The sequence below is a fragment of the Oryza brachyantha genome, chromosome 7 (genome assembly GCF_000231095.2).
Source record: "Oryza brachyantha chromosome 7, ObraRS2, whole genome shotgun sequence".
In the NCBI taxonomy this organism is placed as follows: Eukaryota; Viridiplantae; Streptophyta; class Magnoliopsida; order Poales; family Poaceae; genus Oryza; species Oryza brachyantha.
This window is the reverse complement of record NC_023169.2, coordinates 16,943,789-16,964,966: the sequence shown is the minus strand read 5'-3', so window position 1 is coordinate 16,964,966 and position 21,178 is coordinate 16,943,789. Positions and strand designations below refer to the sequence as shown.

The 21,178-nt window shown below is 42.0% G+C and overlaps 3 protein-coding genes, 1 non-coding gene and 1 pseudogene across 5 annotated transcripts; 3 read left to right on the top strand and 2 right to left on the bottom strand.

Moving 5' to 3' along the window:
• Positions 1–985: 985 nt before the first annotated feature.
• Positions 986–1,057, bottom strand: TRNAH-GUG. Its single transcript has one exon. It is a non-coding gene; the product is annotated as a tRNA-His (tRNA).
• A 3,122-nt stretch (positions 1,058–4,179) lies between these two features.
• On the top strand, positions 4,180–6,994 carry LOC102702024 (phosphate metabolism protein 8-like). The gene is made up of 8 exons (XM_040526363.1): positions 4,180–4,260; positions 5,012–5,077; positions 5,179–5,244; positions 5,332–5,429; positions 5,773–5,898; positions 6,029–6,301; positions 6,410–6,475; positions 6,565–6,994. Exons 2-8 carry the CDS (start codon positions 5,032–5,034, stop codon positions 6,715–6,717), a joined length of 828 nt encoding a protein of 275 aa, XP_040382297.1. The 5' UTR covers positions 4,180–4,260; positions 5,012–5,031; the 3' UTR covers positions 6,718–6,994.
• A 187-nt stretch (positions 6,995–7,181) lies between these two features.
• LOC107304570 lies at positions 7,182–9,282 on the top strand. Its single transcript, XM_040526362.1, has 3 exons — positions 7,182–7,851; positions 7,928–8,282; positions 8,513–9,282. Exons 1-2 carry the CDS (start codon positions 7,252–7,254, stop codon positions 8,264–8,266), a joined length of 939 nt encoding a protein of 312 aa, XP_040382296.1. The 5' UTR covers positions 7,182–7,251; the 3' UTR covers positions 8,267–8,282; positions 8,513–9,282.
• Positions 9,283–9,865: 583 nt separating this feature from the next.
• LOC102701742 (ras-related protein RABA5a) lies at positions 9,866–13,202 on the bottom strand. 2 transcript variants are annotated; one of them, XM_006657941.2, is made up of 4 exons: positions 13,039–13,202; positions 10,863–11,265; positions 10,325–10,655; positions 9,866–10,165 (listed from the first exon to the last, which is right to left on the bottom strand). In XM_006657941.2, the coding sequence occupies exons 2-3, from the start codon at positions 11,200–11,202 to the stop codon at positions 10,330–10,332; spliced, it is 666 nt and encodes a 221-aa protein (XP_006658004.1). In that variant the 5' UTR covers positions 11,203–11,265; positions 13,039–13,202; the 3' UTR covers positions 9,866–10,165; positions 10,325–10,329. The 2 variants fall into 2 exon arrangements, with proteins under 2 accessions (XP_006658004.1, XP_040382389.1); XM_040526455.1 differs by lacking the exon at positions 13,039–13,202 and adding an exon at positions 11,533–11,886.
• Positions 13,203–18,331: 5,129 nt separating this feature from the next.
• LOC102701465 lies at positions 18,332–20,814 on the top strand (annotated as a pseudogene).
• The last annotated feature ends 364 nt before the right edge of the window (positions 20,815–21,178 follow it).

The following is a 21,178-nucleotide window of genomic DNA, read 5'->3' as shown; positions in this document are numbered from 1 at the left end:
GAGACGGGGTCACGGCTTGCGGATGGAGGGGCGGGGCACATGGAGGCAGAGTTGTTCTGCAGCTGCTGCTTCAGATAAATTTACTCCTATTCTGAACAAGTGACCTGCCTGCCATAAGGGCAAGCAAAAAAAATAGATTTACTTTAAATATATATTATATATTTATTGATTTGTGGATGAATTTGGATAGAGTGAGACATCTTATGTATTCACTGAATCTTGTGCTAAAGAAAAACGGAGACCGGGAAGACTGGGCTCATGTTTGGCTGTCTGAGAAGTTCAACGAATCTAGATTCTGAATCTATCATCCATATGAACAGAACAGCAAAGCAAAGGAAATGGAGTCAGCAAGGCCGGCGCCACCTCGTGGACCCGTGGTCTCGGCCAAGTGTGCTGCTCATGGGGACCGGATTCATCCGCCTGGTGTGTGTTCCTTTGGCGGCTTATTCACAGTTTTTTTTTTTCCTTCGGATATATATATATATATATATATGCTTTTTGAACTGCTAAACGATAAAAAGTTATAAAAATATTTATATAAAAATTTATCATCTTATCTTTATCAAGTATTTTTTAACTTTATAGCGATTAAATTTCACCATTTATACTAGAAGTTTCTACATAAAAATCAAAAAGTCTTTATCGCACAGCCTCGGTAGTACTAAGTGCGTTGATCTGTTTGCATTGCAGGCTTAAAGCGAGTACAGCGTGGTGACTCGCATGGGCCTTTTGCAATTAGGCCCAGAAATGTCCAATGGAAAATAAAATAGAGGCCCATTGCAATTTTATCTTGAGCCATAACGCCAGCCCAACTTAATTAGGCCCAGAAACGTCTCCATTGGAAAATAAAATAAAATAGAAGAAAATTAGAAAAAGTTCGGCCCAACTAAAATAGGCCCAGAGACGTTTCCTTTGGAGGATAAGGGAAAAAAAAAAGGCCCAGAAACTTCTCCAAAGGAGAATAAATAAAAAAAAGAATCAAATGTGTGGCTGCTGGGATTCGAGCCCAGGTCTCCACGGCCACAACGTGGAATTCTCACCACTAAACTACAGCCACATCTTGTGCCTTAATGCAACATAAAAGATATTTATTTGTCCTTTTCTTAACTTTGACAACTCGACAATATTGCCTACATCTGCAAAATCTTCAGTGTCATATTATTGTTCTGATCCCAATTCAAGCTTAGCACGAATGCACAATCAGATCCTAAAAAATTTCGTAGGCATAAGATGAATATAATCGTAGCCTTATAGGGATGATGTTTCTATTCCACTTCTTAATTATTCCTTTTCCAAAAGCCAAAGCCTTTAGGGTGACCTAATTCTGCTTTTCTCTACGCCACTGCTTTCCCTTTCATCCGTCCCTCACAAAACTGCACAAATTCGATGCCCCAAAAAAACACAAGCAATTTCATTTCTTCTCCTCGATCGTGTCAGTTCGTCAGACTGATTGTTTTAGCAAAAAGAAGCTAGCACCAAACCAAATCAAATTGTTCTCATCGATCAGCCCTCTGAAACTCTGAAAACCAAGAACAACAACAACACCAGCTGTGAACTGTGCTCTCTGAACTGAAGATGACGGCAAAAAAAAGCTCTGAATCAGCTCCAGTTGCGTGCCGGATTCGTCAGACAGATGCAGATGCAGGTGCAGCATGAGTGACGGACAGGTTGGTATGCATCAGCAATGCACTCTGGCTTTTCCTGGTGCTTTGTCTAGCTAGGAATGAACCCAAGGAAGAGAGAGGACGAACACTCCACGCTTTGTCCAGATCGAACGCCAACGGCCAAGCTCATGGCATGTCTCCCCCATTGCGAGCGAAATGGCAGGCGCAATTTGGTTTCCCTTCGCTTCTGTGCAGCTGGGTTAGTTAGGATATATCATATATGTGTATATATGAGCTTAGTCTCGAGTAAAAGGGCACGTAGCCTAGTGGTTACAGAGGTCTGAGTAGTTTTCAAGGTCTTGAGTTTAAATTTCTATAGGAGCGAATTTCAGATTGAGTTATTTAAGATGCTAAGTTTTTTACTTAGGCTAAGTTTCCCGTTCAAAGAAAAATGCTACGTATATCAGGTTAAATAGAGAGATCGGGTAAAAAAAATACTTTTTTCTGGAAAAAGAGCTCAGTCCGGATGATATGCCAGCCTAATTAAAGCCATCGTCACTTGGTCAGTGGACAGGCTGCTCATCTCCACTGACGCTCCGGCATCGTACTGAAAAAAAAAAAGGAATGCCTCGATGCAATGCAAACGCATGAACGAGGAGTGAAAGCCAGATGAACGGGCATTCGGTCTTTCAGTGATCACGATACTGTTTTTGTTACGTCAAATTGTCAATTAGGTAACTCTAATCGTATTGTGATGAGGACAATCATATCACGGTTAGAAAAAGGGGAGTTGGAAGGATTTGTGACTAATTAATTTCTCGAATCTAGGTAGAATTTGGATCCCTACTTTCTCAATGAATAGGACTAGCATGTACATGGGTATGAATGCTCTAGGGGGGCCTCAAATTATCCCAGCCAAAATAAATCAAGAGGTGCACATCAAAGTAAAAGCAATTAGGTCACAAGAGAGGATTACAGCATAGATTTTTTTTTAATTTTTGTTTCAACACAATACGCACAGAACAACCCTCACGACAAACAAATGTATACAATAGCGGGCTTTTTAACTATCCTGAAACTACCGAGGTACCGAAAATTTTAACGTAAAATTCTGGTACCTCAAGATAATAAATTTTTGTACTGAAAAATATGATATCTTGAGAAACTTTTTAACGGTGTTAAAAGAATTCGTGCAATGCGGACTCTCTCTCTCGTTTTTCCTCAATACTAAATGGAGCTCATGCGTGCAAGAACCCACTTAAAGCCCAGCTTTTCTTTTGCTCTGCAATAGGCACGCACAAAAACGACACTGAAAACGGTGAGCTTTTTGTCTCTTGACACTGAAAACAGTGAGCTTTTTTTTACTTTGACACCGAAAACAGTTAGCTCTTGAGCTTGAACAGATCAGCACGGCACATCAACAGCACAGATACGGAACGAAAGCGATGTTATTTTTCACGGTTCACTGTACACACTTTACTACCAACACTTCGCATTAATTCACACACCGGACAATGATCTTTTACACCGAGGTATAACCACACTCATTATTTGCATGCGATATAAATATATTATAAAAAATTAAAAATAATAGTACCATTGATTAGGGTATATTAAATCAATACACAAACTAGATCCAATCAACAACTGGAGAACAAAAATACTACTAAAATCAGACAACGAATAGTATTACTTAACGTAAATAAAATTTGTTATTCTTTTTCTTGACGTGTAGATTGAAATCTAGTCACATGTTTGCGTAGCAGCTTATAGAATTGGTGAGGGAGACCCTCTTAATTTCCCTAATAGCCTAACAAATTCTCGCTACACCCGAGATGATGGATTTTTCCTACATTTAAAGCTAGTGATGGATTTTTCCCCTAATTTTAAGTTCATGCAATTCACTCTTAGTTTCCAATGTAAAACTATTCGACAATATACACGTAAGTGCATTTCAGCTAGGTGTAAAAATGTTTTCTATTCACATGTTCTTTTTAAGAGATTTGCTCCGGTCCAATAAAAGTATCTCGAGATATTAAATCGTTTTCCACTATTGGATCTAGCTGAGTAGTATTGCACTGTTAGATCTAACGATCGGAAACGATTTGGTAACGTGAGGTACCAATATCTCGAGATACTTTTTGTTGGACCGAAGCAAATCCCCCTTTTCAATGAGTTCCGGCCAGGGTGACTCCAACAAATTAATCACTAGTCACCGCGTATCACGTGCTAATCACCTTAATTACTACACGTTGCAATCACGGCAAGGCTGGCCACATCACCCATGTCCAATTATCAACCAGGTCGGTTGCATCCAAGCTAAAGCTGTCTTTCAACTTGGACAAATCTTGCAAACCTTATGAATCACACGAAAGGTGGCCTGAGTAGGATGGCACTCCTGGTGTTTTCTTGATGGAAAAATGACAGCTAAAGCAGCTAATCCCCCGAAGATAATAAAGCAAGAAAGAAAACCTGAATAATTTAGCAGGTTAATTTGTGTGGTGGAGGAGAATGAGATGTGCTTGTTTCAGACAACCATTGCTGTCGCTATACCATGTGTCATCTTCCAATGAGCAGAACGATCGGTATAAATAGGGCAGGCCAGCTAGGGGAGATGGCATCAAGCCAGGGCATTGTGCTTCCGTTTAGCATCTAGGTACCATGCCCATTTGCGTTCTCTTTTTCTTTGCGTTGTTCTCTCTTCTGCTGCTGCTGTTTTCAGTGTTCTTCCTCCATTTCATTTCCCAGATCGTTAGTGGTTTGTAAGCAGATGATAGTGGTCTAGTTTGTTTTTGGTTTAGTTTGATTGTTTTCGGTGTTTCTTTGGCAACCAATTAAAGGGTTTGAACCTCTCCGATCACTCTCTAGTTTCAGATTGCGTGATTTGGTGTGATGTTTCTTGGTCTAATTATTCATGGACAGCCTTCAAAACAGTTTCGTTACTGATCTCTGTGAAAAGCTTCAGTTTTGATCGCCTTTTCCTCTTCCAAAATTCGCCGAATCCTTTGCATAAATTGTGTTTTCGCTGGGTAATTGAAATTATTTTCGCTGGGCATAAATTGTGTTTTCCCTCGCTTAATTCTTCATTTTGTTGCAAGCCTGTATTTCCCTTGTTCACACCTCATGAGTTTTCAGCTATTTTCAGAAACAATCTGATAGTTTACTAAAATTTTCCCTTTGTACTGGTCACTAGTTTATATGTGACTGACCCATGACCATGGTGTTACTATACCAACCTTTGACTTTCAGTAGATAATAGTAACACAGAATCTATAATTCCCAAGAAATGTGCTCAAAACTGAATACAATAATATTGAATAAGAGGACACTAATTTTTCTATAGTTTTTATTTGAAAATGGTACATTTCCGACGATTTAAGGTTGTGATCACAGTTAATTTATTGCAGATTCTAGCAAACCTGTCAAGATGGAAGCCTACACTGCTGGAGCCAAATTTGATTGTTTGCTATTTGGTAAGTTGCTTACCTGACAAATTTCCACCCTACTAATTATCAGGCATGGAAGTTTCATTCCACTAACTTTCTGGTTGTCTGAAAATTTTGCACATATGCAGACATGGATGATACTCTCTACCCACTGAGCTTAGGAATCAACTTAGCTTGCCGCAAGAACATAGAAGGTAATTAAGTACCCACACTTACATTCCTCTAAAGTTACCAGGCTGTAAAAATTGTTTGTTCATTTAAGTGGTCTCTGTAAATTGCAGACTACATGCTGAACAAGCTTCAGATTGAAGAGACCCTTGTTCCCAAGATGTGCCTAGATTTGTACAGGGAATATGGAACGACAATGGCTGGTCTGAAGGTATGTCCTAGCGGGGTTGACTCTGGTGTATTTTACCGTTAATATAATTTAATCCATACCATTGGTCTATTTTTATCGAATAACTGTGATTAAATTATACTACCAATATTAGATGTAGTAGAAATTTGAAGGAGTAATATCGTCCTTTTTATTGTAATCTTTATTAAAAAAATAAAATTATAAAATACTACTAATCAAGTAATTAATAAAGTATAAAAATAACTTTTTTTCTACTAGTAAAATGTATCGAAGAGTTACTCATGTCCTAGCACGTATTGCACATTAATTGTTTCATAATTTTAGCATACCATTTAGGCTTCTCAAATTTTCATTAATTTGATAGGTCTTGGGTTATGATCTCGACTACGATGATTTCCACGCTTGTGTTCATGGCGCATTGCCATATGAAAAACTGAAGCCTGACCCGATCTTGAGGCAACTGCTGCTTTCACTGCCACAGAGGAAGATTGTAAGTTGTTTTTCCAGCATCAAAAATTCGATCATGTCAGCAAGAGAAATCACTTGCAATTAATTTGCATTCTGCTGTTTCTTCGTGATAAAATTAATTAGGCCTGAAATTTATATGCCCATCACTGCAGATCTTCACCAACTCTGACAAGGCGCATGCCGCGACGGTTCTGAAGAAGCTTGGGCTGGAGGACTGCTTCGAAGGGATCATATGCTTCGAGACTCTGAACCCGTCATCTCCTGAAGAACACGTTGAAGAGGAATCTGACAACACCGACGGAGGCAGCAGCAGCCCTGGTTCTGACAGCTCGGCTTCTCACCACCACAAGAGGATCCTGTGCAAGCCGTCTCTGGAATCCATGGAAGCCGTCATCGAGATCGCAAAACTCGACGCCAACAAGACGGTGAGCAACCAAGAAACATTTCATCTTGACTTGAACGTTTGCCGCATTACTGCAAGCCTGAAAGTTTGCTGCAACTGAAACTCTGAAACTGAATTTTTGATCATGCAGGTGTTCTTCGATGACAGCCCACGCAACATCGCCGCCGGGAAAGCCGCCGGCTTCCACACCGTCATCGTAAGCCCTCATCGAGTGAACGAGCAATCAGAATCTATCACCGGAATAATCTTGGGTCAGAGACTGATCGGTGAAACAAATTACTGCAGGTGGGGAGCTCGGCGGCGGTGGCCGGAGCGGACGTGGCGCTGGAGAGCATCCACAACATCAAGGAGGCGCTGCCGGAGCTGTGGGACGCCGGCGAGCACGTCCGGGCCGTCGACCTCCGGTCCGCCGCCGTGGAGGCCACCGTGCTCGCCTGAGCTGTGGCAGCCGACGTCCATGCATGTCACGGCATCCATGCACGCACGCTCCATTTTCCTCTCTTGGGCATCGGTGGATGGTTTTTTCATGCCACTTAGTACAGCTTAATTACTGCAAATCAAGGGAGTAAAAGGGAGACGGTGAAAATGATCCGATGTGAGGTTTGCTGGTGATTTGTGTTGTGCAGTTGTGCCTGTGATTGAATGGATCTGTCCTCATGGAGTATTGAACTGCTGATGTGAATGAATCAATAAGAATGGCCTCATTTGTGATTTCCTTTTCTTCCCATGTGATGGCTTTGTCTTGTATTTAAACTAAGCATTTAAGAAATAATTGTTTATTGAAATTTTAGAATTTTGACCAAATCTTATCCTAAACGAAAAATATTTTTGACTGAAGGGAGTAAAATCTTAGGATCTAACATGGAAAATGCGTCACTTGATTTGTGATGAGAAACTCTTTCATACATATAGTCGTATTTTAAATATATTTTTTTCAAGGAAATCAGATGACTTTGCAGGTTGTTTTAAAAAATGAAAAGGAAAAGGAAAAAGTGCACATTGAATTGGGCCTCCCCGAAAGCTTCATTTCGGCCCGGCCCGTTGCGTGGGCCAACAAGGCCGAGACGAGACGACGCGACCCTCGTCTCCGCGATTTCCTCCACCCACTTTCCACTTCTTCCACCGGAAGCAACGGCGGCAGCCAACCACTCGTTGATCTCGATCTCTCCCGCCGCCGCCGCCGCCATGGGCCGGGGACGCAACCGGAAGCCCCGCAACTTCGCCACGTTCCGCCTCTGCCCTCGCCCCGGCGCCGCCGACGCCTCCGACCGCGTCTTCGTACGCGTCGACGACAACCCCTACTCCGTCCCGGGCTTCGCCGACGACGACGGCGCCGCGGGGGAGGTCGATGACGAAGCGCCTTCTTCTTCTGAGACCGGGCCCCTCCCCGAGCACGTCCGCCGCGAGATCCTGGAGCTCGGCCTCCCCGACGACGGCTACGACTACCTCCCCCACCTCCGGGAGCTCCGCCCCTCCCTCTCCTCCTCCGGCGGCGGCGCCTCCGCCGCCTTCCTCCCCAGCCGCCGCCGCCGCCACGCCCGCGCGCACTTCGGCCCGCCCTTGGACGTCAAGGTCCGCTCCCGTTCCATCTGAACCCGCCGCGCCATCTCATCCTCGTCGGCATCTAATCCCTCTTCTGCGGCTTCAGGCCTACGACGCGAGTCGGGTTCGGATCGCCTCCGACGAGGCCGCCGCGACGACCGCGGCGGTGGAGGTGACACGGGTCGATAATGCCATCGACCCTGATGTCGCCAAGCTGCTCGAGGAGGGCGATGAGCCGGGCCCCGACCCCGACGGATCGGAGTCGGAGCACGACGATCTGGAGGAGGACTTCGTTCTCGTCGCGAACCAGCCCGATGAGGATTTCGTTCTCGTTGCAGATAATCCCGAGGAAGAGGAGATTTGCATTGCCGCCGTTGATCATGCAGAGGACGCCTTGAACTTGAAGGATGGTGAGTGCAAGGGGGGGAATTCAGCGTCTGCTTGATGCACAGCTTGTCATGGTAACCTTTGCTATGCCTGATAGTACTGTTTGACTGTTTCTTACTGCCAATCTTACATTCTTAAAGTTTACAGTTTTAGTTGTAAAAATGATCACCAGATGCAATTCCAATTTTCCAAACAGGATCGCACTGCAATATTCCAACATGTTTGTTTCTTGCAGTATTCCTCAATGAAAAAAAAAATCCCATTTTCAAGCCCCTGACATCAGATTTCACTCTGTAATTTCCAGGGCATGCTGTGGAAGAACAGGCAGGCGTGACGAGTGACCTAAGGTATTAGTATAATTATAGCGCGAGATGATGAGTTCATGATCTCATTTCAGTGCTCAAACGTCTCGTGGATGTCAATCCATCCTTTGCTAAACTAATCCTAGTCTTGTAACTTCGCCTTTATGGCTTTATGCAATATTCCTTTAGCATCATGATGTAATATTTCGCAACATTTCAAAAATTTTAAGGTAGAAAAGAAGAAAAAGATATTCAGGTACTACTGAAATCTCATTCATAATGCTAAATGTTTGCAATGCCCTATCAGATTACCATCTGAATGCAAGGACACTACTTGCTCCATCCAAAAGAAACTTCTACGATGAAACTGGACACTTAGTTGTCTAAATTAGTAATCGGAAGTTGAATTTTTTTTTATTTTGGGACTGAGTGAGTATCCAACATGAATTGTCTCCATACATAGGCCGTGCTTGTGTGTGTGACCTGTGTTCAGTGCCAGTCCTGTTGCTGGGTTCATGAGAGATTTGAGGGGGATGCAGTATTGGAGCAGTGACACTCTACACTTATGATTAGTACGTTGTCCTTGGGTGTTTCAGCTTTCAGGTAAGGTTCTCATTCAGTCGGCTTTCGCGGTTGCTTTCAATCGTTATTGAGCTACAATGATTCGGTGAAGATGATGGTGCTCCTACAAACAATGACGATGATATCTATAATAATGTCCTCATCATTTGATGTGGACTGCACTGTACCTGAATATGGTGATAATGTGATATGATACACCATGCAGATGTGTGTCCTGTGCTGCTTTCTCAGCTGCTGCTTTATCCATGATAGATGATGGGGAATTGAGACAGTACCGTTGGTTGGTTTTGTGTTGATTTTTTTCTTTGAAGGGCACAATTGCACACGAACTGTCTTTGTTTTGAGATTTTGCAAAGAAAAAAATCACTAGAATTTGGCAACTGTCTTGTGTCGGTTTCATGAACAAAATGGAAAATCGCCTAATTCCAATAAGGTTGGGCTAGTAAAAAACGATCAAGTCTGCCCTGATAATGTGTCAAAGAGTGACAGTTGCTGTGGGCAGTGGTCCCTGGCAATCAATAAACTGCTTTGGTTGCATGCCTACTTGCCTAGCATGATATTTAAATATTTTGTAGCATGCATGTTCTCTTCGGTTTGAAGGATTTTTGTTGGAAAATTAGAAAAATTGAACTAAAAACTGTCAAATTTCTGCTTTCTTTGTGCGTTCCGAAAAGGTCCAGTTTTGCTGCACTAGATGCATATAAGGTATTGAGAGCTACCGAGCTGAAGAACACAAGAGATACCAGCATGACCGTATCAAGAGACAGGAGCCGTGCAGATATCTAAGGCTAGAATGATGTAGAGAATGACACAACAGTCAGTTGGTCACACTTTTCCTTTACAAAATCACGTATACCCAATACCTCAGAAAGGGGATCAATCGAACTATACATTGAGATTTTTCCTCTGATGGAAAGCACACACGCCTTTTTCATACAACCAACCTCAGCCAGCTTACCTCTAGAGAAGGTGGGGCAACCACTCTGTTTTTTTTTTTTCCACTAATGCAGCAGTACATGGACAGATGTGTCTCCCAATCCTATGGCATTCCACAGGGGCTCTGTCGTCAGGTCCTGATTCATCGTTACAAAGATTTGGGATAAGTCAATGGATCTCTGCATTTGATGATCATCAGAAAGCTATGTCGAATAAGGTAACACGGTGTAGGATTGATGCCAGAAGAGTGGATATAGAGCAAGCTTAGTGAAGAGATAAAAGGAAGGGTGTCTTACAGGCTCTATGAAGAACAACACCACCTTCCACCGCTGGTTGGTCCGTTGGAGTCGCTCTGCAGCATCACAGGTTTCCCATTGCTCAATGACTGCTCGCTTCTCTTCTGCTCTTGAGATTGGAATACCTTCCTGCTTAATATACTGTATATCTCCTTGACTACAGTTTGAAAAGCTTCTGTGACATTTGATGAGTCCAAGGCTGAGGTCTCCATGAAGAAGAGGCCCTGGGCCTCGGCCAGAGCTTTGCCTTCCGCAGTGCTCACCTCACGTGCATGCTTGAGATCAGTCTTGTTGCCGACAAGAATTGTGACGACATTCATATCAGAATGAGCTGCCATAGTTGAGAGTCAAACAAAGATGTGGTCAACTATAAAATAAACTACCATGAACATAAACCAAGTAATCTGTCAGTCAATCCAAGTGATTTGGAATATGTAGCACCAAAGCACATTTATCAACTACTATGAACTGGTGAAGCAAAAGCTTTGAAATGGATGCACTTAATACCAAATAAATTAAGTGAAATGTTGGCTCTTACTGTGCAGTTCATTCAGCCATCGACCAACACTATCAAAAGTCTGACGCCTGCTAATATCATAAACCAGTAGAGCTCCAACAGCTCCTCTGTAGTAGGCAGATGTGACTGCTCTGAAGCGCTCTTGTCCAGCAGTATCCCATATCTGAGCTTTAATTTCCTTGCCATCAATTACCAACTTCTGTGTCTGGAACTCCACTCCAATAGTAGATTTAGAGTTTGGATAGAACTCGTTTCTTGCGAATCTTGCCAGCAAATTTGATTTGCCGACAGAAGAGTCACCAAGTAGAACAATCTTGAAAAGATAATCTTGGCTCTGTTCCTCATCTCCATCATAGGCCATTGTGAAACAACTTTATTGATGCAAACTGTCCTCTGATGCTTCACAAGATTGCGCCTATCAAATCTGTAGAGTGAGACACTGACATGAGTGAATGAAAAGATAGATGATTTTTATATCATAAGAACATATCAAACCATATATATAGAATGGCTTGAATAAGACCAAAGAATCACAAACTAAAAGTTAAATTGGGATTATAAAGGGTTCAGCAGTTGTTGCTTAACCAAAAGTTTTATTCAAGTGTCAAGATTTCATAATGTAGAAATTGTTCGTTTTCACCTGCTAAGCTCCAGATGTTACTACTAGTATATATACAGTTTGCTGGCACACCTGGCAACAAGACATTATGCATCCAACAAGAGAATCGTGTATCAAATGCGTCAGGAATCATCTGGAATGATCAGGAAGTAAACCAACAACCTGTAATAAGAGTGCTGGGAAAAGAATTTCATATCTGGAATGCATGAACAGGCCAATTCTGAATAAGAGCATTGCAATCTTTCTTTCTTTTTTTCTTTTGTAAACAAAAGTACAGTATGTTTCCAGACAGATAATGCTATGCACTTAAAGCAACTACCGAGGAATTATACAGTGTTGCTTTGAGCAGACTTCCCTTTAGCAAAACATCTTTCTTAGTAGTGTACCCAACAAGGAAATGAACTGCCTAGATGTGTAGTGTCGACATCATCTTGATATCTCCACTGGACAGTTAATAGTGTCTCCTCTCATTGATCAGCTCTTGAAGAAAGCAATTAGAAATGTCAATGGGAAAAGTCTTACGTGTTTGCTTGAAAGGATATCTAGTTGCGTGATAACTAAAATGTACACATTATCAGGCAAATTCTGTAAGGTGGATGTTTCCTAAAAAGACAAGAACAGCAGTGGTAAACTATAAACTTTTAAGACAACTGGTGAAGAAATAAAACCAAGTTGCAACAGGGCTGTAAGAGAAACCTCCTTTCGAGGCCAGCATAGGAAGAAGCAGAGAAAGAAAGTAGAAATCGTTGGCCACTGGATTATGCTTTCATAACATGGATTAGATACTTGCTTTTAAGTATGAACGTTCCATGATTAGTCACCAGCTAGACATCTACATCGAAACATGAACCGAAACATATGGCAAAGCCTATGCAAAGCTGCAGGCAACAGATTGATCTGATCCTCTGTTCCGGGCTTCCGGCAAATCAACAGTACGAACTGATCTCTGTACAGTTCTCCAAAATCCAATACTGAAGCTACTCATCTACTTGTAACGGGACAACTACTTGGATCATAGACAGCTTAAGTTCAAAGCGACTCCTCCCACGTGCACTCTCCAGCTAAAACCGATCACTGTTGCAACGAGGGGCGGCCCATGATCAAACTCACCACACCAACAGTAATCGCCAGATACCCTCGAGATTTCCGATCACCTCCAGCCAGAGTCGTCAACGCCCAAAACACACTACCCGTAACCAGCAACTTGGACACCGCGCCCAGCCTCATGCAATGCAAGCCGCACGCACCGGAAATTCCACTAGTCCCCCATGGCACGAAGCGGCGCGGCACAGCCAGCTAGCTCGGGGAGCAGGGGGGAAAATTCCCGCGCGCGCGCCGAGAATGCAGGAACCGAAAACCCCCCCCAAAAAAACCACCAAACCCGCGCTAAATTTAGGAGGAGCGCGTCCACTGGCATCATCGCCCAGCCGCCACCGCGGAGAGCAAGCGAGCATCCGGCTCCGCGCCACTCGGGGAAAGGGACGCTCCTCGGATCAGAATTGCGAAACAGCAAAAAATAATGAGAGAGAAAAAAAAACCGGCACGGCGGAATGCGCCAGATCTGAGTGGGGAGCTCACCGCGGTGGGATCCTCCCGGGGACGGGCCCCGGCCAAGGCTACGGCGGCGTGCGGGGCTCCTCCGCCCCGGCGGCGGCGAGCGAGCGAGCGGGTGGAAGCTTCGGCGTGGCGAGGCGGGGTGGGAGGGAGGGTGGAGGAAGACGACGTGAGATTCAGGAGGGAGAAATGGAGAGAAGAGGAGAGAGAGGGGGAGGTATAAAGGAGGCGGAAACGGGAAAAAAGAAGAAGAAGAATGGGTGGGAATTAGGAGGAGTTTTTTAAAAAAATTAATTTAATTTAATTTTGTTTTGTTTTCGTTTTTATTTTATTCTTTTTAGTATATTTTCTGCCTGGGTTTTGGGGGTGGTTTTTAAAACCTGGGTGCTGAATAAATAAATGGGATATATAAAGAATTGACATGTTTCAGTTGGATTCGATGCTCTCTGCTCTGATCATCTGATGTTGATCTATCCTCCCCTTCCTCCTCTGTATTGAATTCTCCTCTACTCTCTCTCTCTCAGACTCTCCATGAACCCTATTTTTCATCATATGCAGCATGTAAGTAATTTTTTCATCTTGATGGGAGTACACTAAATTGCTCCTGAGTCTGCATCCATCCTGCGAAATTCTATCTGAGCTTCGGTAACCTGGCAAAACCATTCTGAAAGCAAGAGTCACAGCTGCAATTGTCCAGCACCAGTACTCCCATTTTACAGCGCATGATTTGTTTCTGGCTCGATTTGGGCCATGGCAGGTACACTAATAGCAGCACAAAGCAAAACTGTCCGGAGTACACAAAGCGGCTGGCTTGGTTTTGGTTGCTCATTGCCGGGATGCAGATAGATAAATACTCTATCCGTTAATTTTTTATACATGTTTGACAATTCGTCTTATTTAATTTTTTTTATAAAATATGCAAAGTTATATATATGTATAAAAATATTCTTAACAATAAAAAATGATATAAAAATAATTAGTAATTATATAAATTTTTAAATAAGACAAATGATTAAACGTGTATTAAAAAGTTAATGGTGTTAAATATTTAGGACAAATATTTATAGAGGAAGGCATGACATAGAGAGAGAGAGAGGGAGACATCGACATTGACGGGTAAGTGAAGAAGCATTTCCTCCTCCTGCTGCACCTAGCTGCTGCTGGCTCTAGCCTCACTGGTAAATGCCCTGTCCTGCCTTGGCTTGACTTGTTGCGGCCCAGCAATGGCGATGCTCCCAGCAGGAGCAAACAAAGCCGATGCACCAGCGAATGACTCGTCATAAAAACGCCATGGCCAGGTTCCATGCACTTGAACAACGATGGCTTTTTTTTTTTTTACCTTTTTACCGCTACCTGACCTGCAAAATGCAGTAAAACAGAAACCGTGAGTTTGTTAATCTTCTTAATTGCAGTGCAATAAAATCCGTAAATTTACATTGACCCGCTACTTAAGTTACTTCCCTGTTCTAAAATAAATTTATCTTTAGATTTATTGTAGGAAGGAGAGATTAGTCTAATAATTTTACTAAGAGTGTAATATATTGTCAGTCTTTGAGCATGGATCGGGATATCACATAGGTTATGAGCTTATAAAAAATACATATTTAGCATCATAATATTAGTTCAATATGTCATCAAAGTTTAAATTGTAAACATGTAGCTTGGTGCTGGTGTAGCTATCTACAATGGGAAACAGTTTTTAGCACACGGGTGTAGGTATATCCGTGTGTTTGCATGTTATCTATCAAAAAAATATGAAAAAAAATTAAGAAGATAGATTAATATGATATATATCACTCAATAAACATGCAAATTGAAATCTAACTTCTACAAGTTATAGCAAAAAAAAACAGAAATTAAGTATGCGCATATTCATAATTGTTTTTGTTATTTTTGCTACAACTTGTAGAAGTTGAATTTAAACTTGTACGTTGGTGGAGTGATATAACTCATATTAAACTATATTGTTAAATTTTTTCATAATTTTTTATGACTATTTAGATGACATACAGAGCAATAGGTGTACATACACTCATATGCTAAAAAACTGCTTCCATCTATAATGGTGAGGATTTTGTATTAACATGTCCTTCTCTATAGAATGCTCTAAATTTGACTCTCATCTCTCTCAAATGGCACTCAACTATCTTAGTCATCATCATCTACGATCAACATGAATCAATTTGGGAACATGTTGTTGTAGAGAGGCATAAGCTCGAAAATTTCGCCATCTTCAGAAACCACGTTAGTGCATATATTATATATACTTTGACCGATCATGGTTAGAGATCGATAGATATATTTTAGAAGTTTATGAATCTAGATGACACGTTGTCTAAGTTTAAGTTTAAAGACCGATTATATATTTTACTCTTTTGTCAACATTTGACGCAACAAAATCCATCCACATAATTTACTAAATTATTGTTATTTGTTTGTTGGCTTATTAGTAACATCAAAAAAGTAAACTTTATAACCTAAATTTAGAGTTGAATTCGAGAGTGTTTTAATCCTAATCTATCACCCCGCCTTAATGATTTTAAGCAACTAATAATACACATATAAACTATTTATTATTACTATTCAATGACTCGTCAGCTGTAACTAATTAAATTGATGTATCCGACAGCGATCACGATTTGTCTGGATCTCTCTGTCAGTAACCGTTCATTCGTTCAGGGAGTTGGTTAATTTGGCGCTGGGGTTAGACCAACTGGAGTAATTAAATTAAGTAGCCTAGCTACTCCAGCTTGCATTGCAGGCGTAAGAAGCAAAGCAGAGTACCTAGGATCGATTGGATTAGTCGCTGTTTCTTGTGGTAGCTGGCCGCTGAGAGAGATGAGATCACTGCAACTCTACGGCAAAAAAACGCATGGGTGTGGTCCATGAAAGCAGCATGATCTGCATCCAATTCCTTCCTTCCTTCTCATGCCGTTTACCTTCTTCCCCTTTCGATCTTCTTCAGAGTGGTGACATTGCCCAGTGCCCTTGAAGACAAAGGCAAAGGATTGATGGTTGATGATAGGCACAGCAAGCACTGCAGTTTAGCAGCAGGAATAATTTCAGCTGAATTATTGTGTTACTAATGTGTTGCCGTCTGTTTAATGCCTCCTCATTTTCAGATAAGGAGAGTGTCTCTGTCGGCTGTAATCTTCAGGCTATCGTTGGAGATTTGGAGTTGTGATCGAGGAGATACATGTACTCTGAAAACGCTCCCCATTGGATGTGTAGATCGGTAAGGTTTTGTTTTGGTTGTTTCTTGGAAAAAAGACAAAAGGGAAAAATGCATCCATGTCTCTTCACACTTGCTTATAAGCTAAAATTTAAAATTTTAACCTTATATTTAAAAACAATTTTAGAGTTTTTTTAATTAGTTTATTTTTCACCCTTACTTTTAGATTTATAAAAACACATATATAAATTTTATTTATAAATTAATTTTTTATTTATGGATATAACGTTTGGTTTTTTATTAGAAAAAAAAAGTAGATGAGCCTTACGAACAGCAGCATGCAGGCAGGGGGCACAGGCATTGACATGAACCATCAAGTCGATCTAGCAGCAGCATATCTCTTCCTTGCAGCTGTCGTCCATGCACATGGACTGCACAGTGAGCGAGCTGCTCCATGGCTGATGGCTCTGCCTCTGCTGCTGGAGCAGCCGCAGTGGAGTGTGCGACATGCAATCGCCCACGTGTCGGATGCGTGCCATCGCAGCTTCTGCCTCCGCTTGCGTACTCCTCTGCACTCTGCTGCTACCTGCTGCTCGCCGGCCGTCTCCGACCAGATGCATCCATGCTTCATGCATCGGGTAGCAGTAGTTCTGCCGCCGTCATTCGCTGGGCCTCGCCGCCTCCGGCGGCCGCCTCCCTCCCGTCTTTCCTTCGCTGGTGGCTGGCCGCCGGCGAGGCGACGGCCGCGACAGGCTTGCGGCGGCGGCGAGCTGGTCTCCTGCGGCTGCCGTTGGGCCAGGATCAAATGGGCCGCGAAAGGCCCACCATGCAGAAAAAAGGCCCACCACGCACTTCCAGGCCCAATACGCGTTCCAATACGCGGGAAATATTTTTTTGGAGGAGTATCGCGTATTTAAGTGGGCGGGAGGAGTGGGGCTGTGGCGCCAAGCGAAGCCGGTGGTTTCAAATTCTTCCCACGCAAAAGTTTCCGTCGCCTCTCGGCTCTCGCCGCTGCCGCCGCCGCTCCTCCTCCCGCGCTCGCCTCCTCGCAGCGCCGCCGCCTGCCGCCTGAATCCGCGGGGGGATCTCGAGCATTCCGGTGGCATCCCTCGGCGGCATTGTCGGGATCCGCCATTCCCCACGTCGTCTTCTACGCAGCACTGGTACTCGGGATCGTGGGGTGCCGAACGGCCGCCTGCGTCTGCGGCATCTAGGGTTTCGGGCTCAGGTATGGTTTACGAGTAATGCTTGTGTTGATGTGAGAAAATGCGCCACGGTATGACTTGGGGATTAGGTTTAGCTAGCGACTCGAGAAAATTAGCATTTAGTTTTTTTTTCTGGAGGGAATCGACATTTGCGTTCACTTGGTCTTAAACACACAAGGAATTGGTCCAACTCTGTAGCAGATACTATATCCATCAAATCTTGTTATGATTTTTTTTTTGGTTCATAGAACTGTGTAAGAGATTATATATTTTTAATACTATACAGTAGATTAATGGATCTCAAAAAAGTTATCTTAGTTTTTGTTAAATACCGACCTTTGATCTTGGTGATGGAAAAAAAGGACCTCTTTTCCAACCACAATATATCAGTAGGTTTTCCAATATGCTGATGCTTCAATGTGATGTACAGAATTTATAATTCAGATAAATGTTGTTCTCGGACGTTTTGATTTTGTTTTTATATGTTACTCCATCCATTTCATATTATAAGTCACTTTAGTTTTATCCTAAATTAGACGTATTTAATTTTGATCAAGTTCCTAGAAAATTTTAGCAATATTATCAACCTAAAAGGAATACAATATAAAAATATATTCAATTATGGATATAGTGAAACTAATTTGGTGTTGTAAATGTTAGCATATCTTTTTTATGAACTTGGTCAAACTTGAAGAAGATTGACTTAGAACAAACCCAGAATGATTTAAAATATGAAACAAAGAGAGTAGTGTTCTGTTCTTTCTTAGTAAAATAGCTCTTGTTCTTCCGAGGGTGTGAACGACACAAACTTCCTTTTTCAAACAAAAGCAGTGGAGCAAGCTAATTGTTTTCATACTATCTACAGGTGAAGAGTTAACATTTCTTCGGCGGAAGTCAATACTGCACCGGATTCCTGTTTGGTTCTGAATAGCACAAAAGCATGAAACCTCCTCAAGTGCATTGTAAAGCAAATGATACAGGAGCAAAGGAAAAACTAGGCTGTAGTAAGATGCAAAGCCTGAAACCTGGCAAATATATCAGCAAATCATCAGGTGATGTGTAGAAACCTTGTCCCCATTTTTCCTATACACGTGGTATGGTTTACCTGCTGTACTTATAATCAAACAAAGTTTCAAATAGAAAAATAAATGCTTTCTTCTACAACACAACTGAAACATTTGCGTGATCCTAGATTTGCATGATCCTATTAGTTCATTGTCCATATGTCACATGTGTACTATGAATCAAATTGTCCTCTAACAAGAGTACAACTTTTCAGGCCATGCTAACGTAAAGAGCAGAAGACCTGGTATCTCCTCGTCTCAATTGTACACTGAAAATCAAATGCCACTTAAGGGTGGTACTATTATGGAAGCACAATTCTGTGATTCTAAGAATTTCTCTGCTCCGCAACCAAATCATTCTGGAAAGATCAAGCTTCAATTATTCCCAATAAATGAGGCAATTCAAAAGGTTCTGCAGCAGGTGAGCACCTAAGTTTTCGCAAGAATTCCATACATTTATTAAATACAATATTACAATATTCTACATGTTCCATACTAAGTGTCTTGTTTATAATGTGGCAGGAAAAACGCAATCCTTACCTGGAATTGATTTTGGCTCCACGAAAGAGGATATCCTCAGTCGTGCAGCATCTGAACACAAAATGGGGCCATTCTCAGTGTGCAAGAGGCGAACTCATGCTATTTCCTTATGATGCTAAACTGGATAACATATCTGGCAGTGGAAAATGGACTCATAGTGATTTTTGCACTGCTGCTGATGTGCATGTTGCTGTTGGCAGCCCTTCGACATTTCGCTTAAGGTTCAGTCCCCCCCCCCCCCCCCCCCCCCCACCACCACTTCTGTTTGCATCCATGCAAGTTGTAGTTGTATGTAGATCTTCTGGCTAAAGATTGTTCTTTCTTGTTTATTCAGATATGGTTGGTTTGGTCCTGATTTTGAGCAACAAAGCATTGAACCGATTTTAGAACCAGAGTACTCTGTAGACCAGATCATTTGCGATAAGCCTTTGGATCCTGTTCTCAGAGATCAGGAGACAGTTCATTTCAGTGAGTTCCCGAGTAACTTTGCTGCACCGTTTGATGTGGACAATGCAGTAAACATTGTGGTGAGTATTATACGTTAAGTATTTTTTTCAACATCATGAATAATATTTACACCTGCGACCTGACATTCTTTACATGCTTCCTAAAACAGGGTAATCAAAGCGAGGTAACACCGCTTTCATGGATTGACTGCATATCTGATACAAGCTTTGGAGCATTGTTATCTGAAGCTGCACCTTTACAAGACAGCAAGCAAATACTTTCACAAAATATTACTAGTTTCTCAGAGATCCCTATTAATTTTGATTCATTCGACGCTGATATTGCTTCTCTGATTGGTTGCCAACGAGCAAGTAACCAACCAAAGATGTCAAATCCATCCCTTTGGGATGTCGAAGAAACTTGTCAGGCATTTCCTTTGCACAATCAAACTTCAGCTAGGACATTCGGTTCAGCTCCTAGCCATTGTAGTGCTATTACCTCATCTATCCTCAGCACAATTCCAGAATTTGTCACAGATGTTGACCAGGTAGCTCAATAGCTGCTATTCACTTGCTCTAATTTTCCTTCTGGCCAAAGATACTATGTGAACATCTGATGCTTATCAGCTTGTCTCTGCAGCAATGCTCTGCTGAAGTTAGGGAAGAGGAACCAAGCCCTCCTCATATACCACTCTTGTGCAACAACAATGTGACACCAGACATATCAGTGGTATTCACTAGGGCCTCTAACAAACAAATTGATATATTTAAGATGCTATTTTTTCCTCGATTTTGAGAAGATAATCTGATTCTTGTCTATCATCATCTGCTTGCTTTCAGCCTGAATCCACTGGCGAGCCAGAGCTTGGAGCATCTTGCTCAAGACTTTTGAATAGTGCAGACAGTTTAGGGCTAAGTGGTTTACTGGCAAACAGCTTGGACCCTTGGGTGCATTTCAGAAATTCTCTGTTTTCTGACCCTTTTGAAGCTCAACTTCTGTGTTAAGGAATTGAAGCTATAAACCGTGTATAGACCAGGAACTAAGAAGCAACTTTAACTGGGCTTAAAGAGAGCTGATCATTTTGGGCTCCGCGAATGCTGAACCCAGAGATGTTTAGTGAATTGCACAGCTTTTTCGTGCAACTCTTTTTCTGATTGCTACCTTACCTTGCATACGACATATGGTGCCTGCCTTCTGTCATGCAGACATAGGACCAGGCTTTACCATTGTTCATTTCTATAGCATGTTTGCAGTGAAAGAACTGAAAGATGTAAGGCATATCTAACGAATACTTTGATATTATCATGTGAAACTCTAACAATTGAGTATTACTGTATGATTGGCAAAATCTATATAAATGGGCAATGATGGTTGTAGCACCTTACAATTCCGTAATATTATTCTATTGTATTCTTTCTGTTCCATATTATAACATTTTCTGTCTTTGTCTAGATTTATTTGTGTGTTAATAAATTTAGACACATATATTGGTGAATGGATAAATCTAGACAAAGTCTTGTAATATGGAACGAAGAGAGTAACTGGTAAAGTGAGAGTAAACCTTGGAGCGGTTTTGGTCTTTAATGTTAATCAATTGAAGTGTATTTTGGCGGATTTGGAAGTAAGAAATCCAGAGATAAAATGGATGTGAGAATTACAATGAAGCAATGCCATGGATATGAGCCCATGCATGCATGATTCTTTTTCTCTAGGACTTGGAGTCCATGATGCTGTTT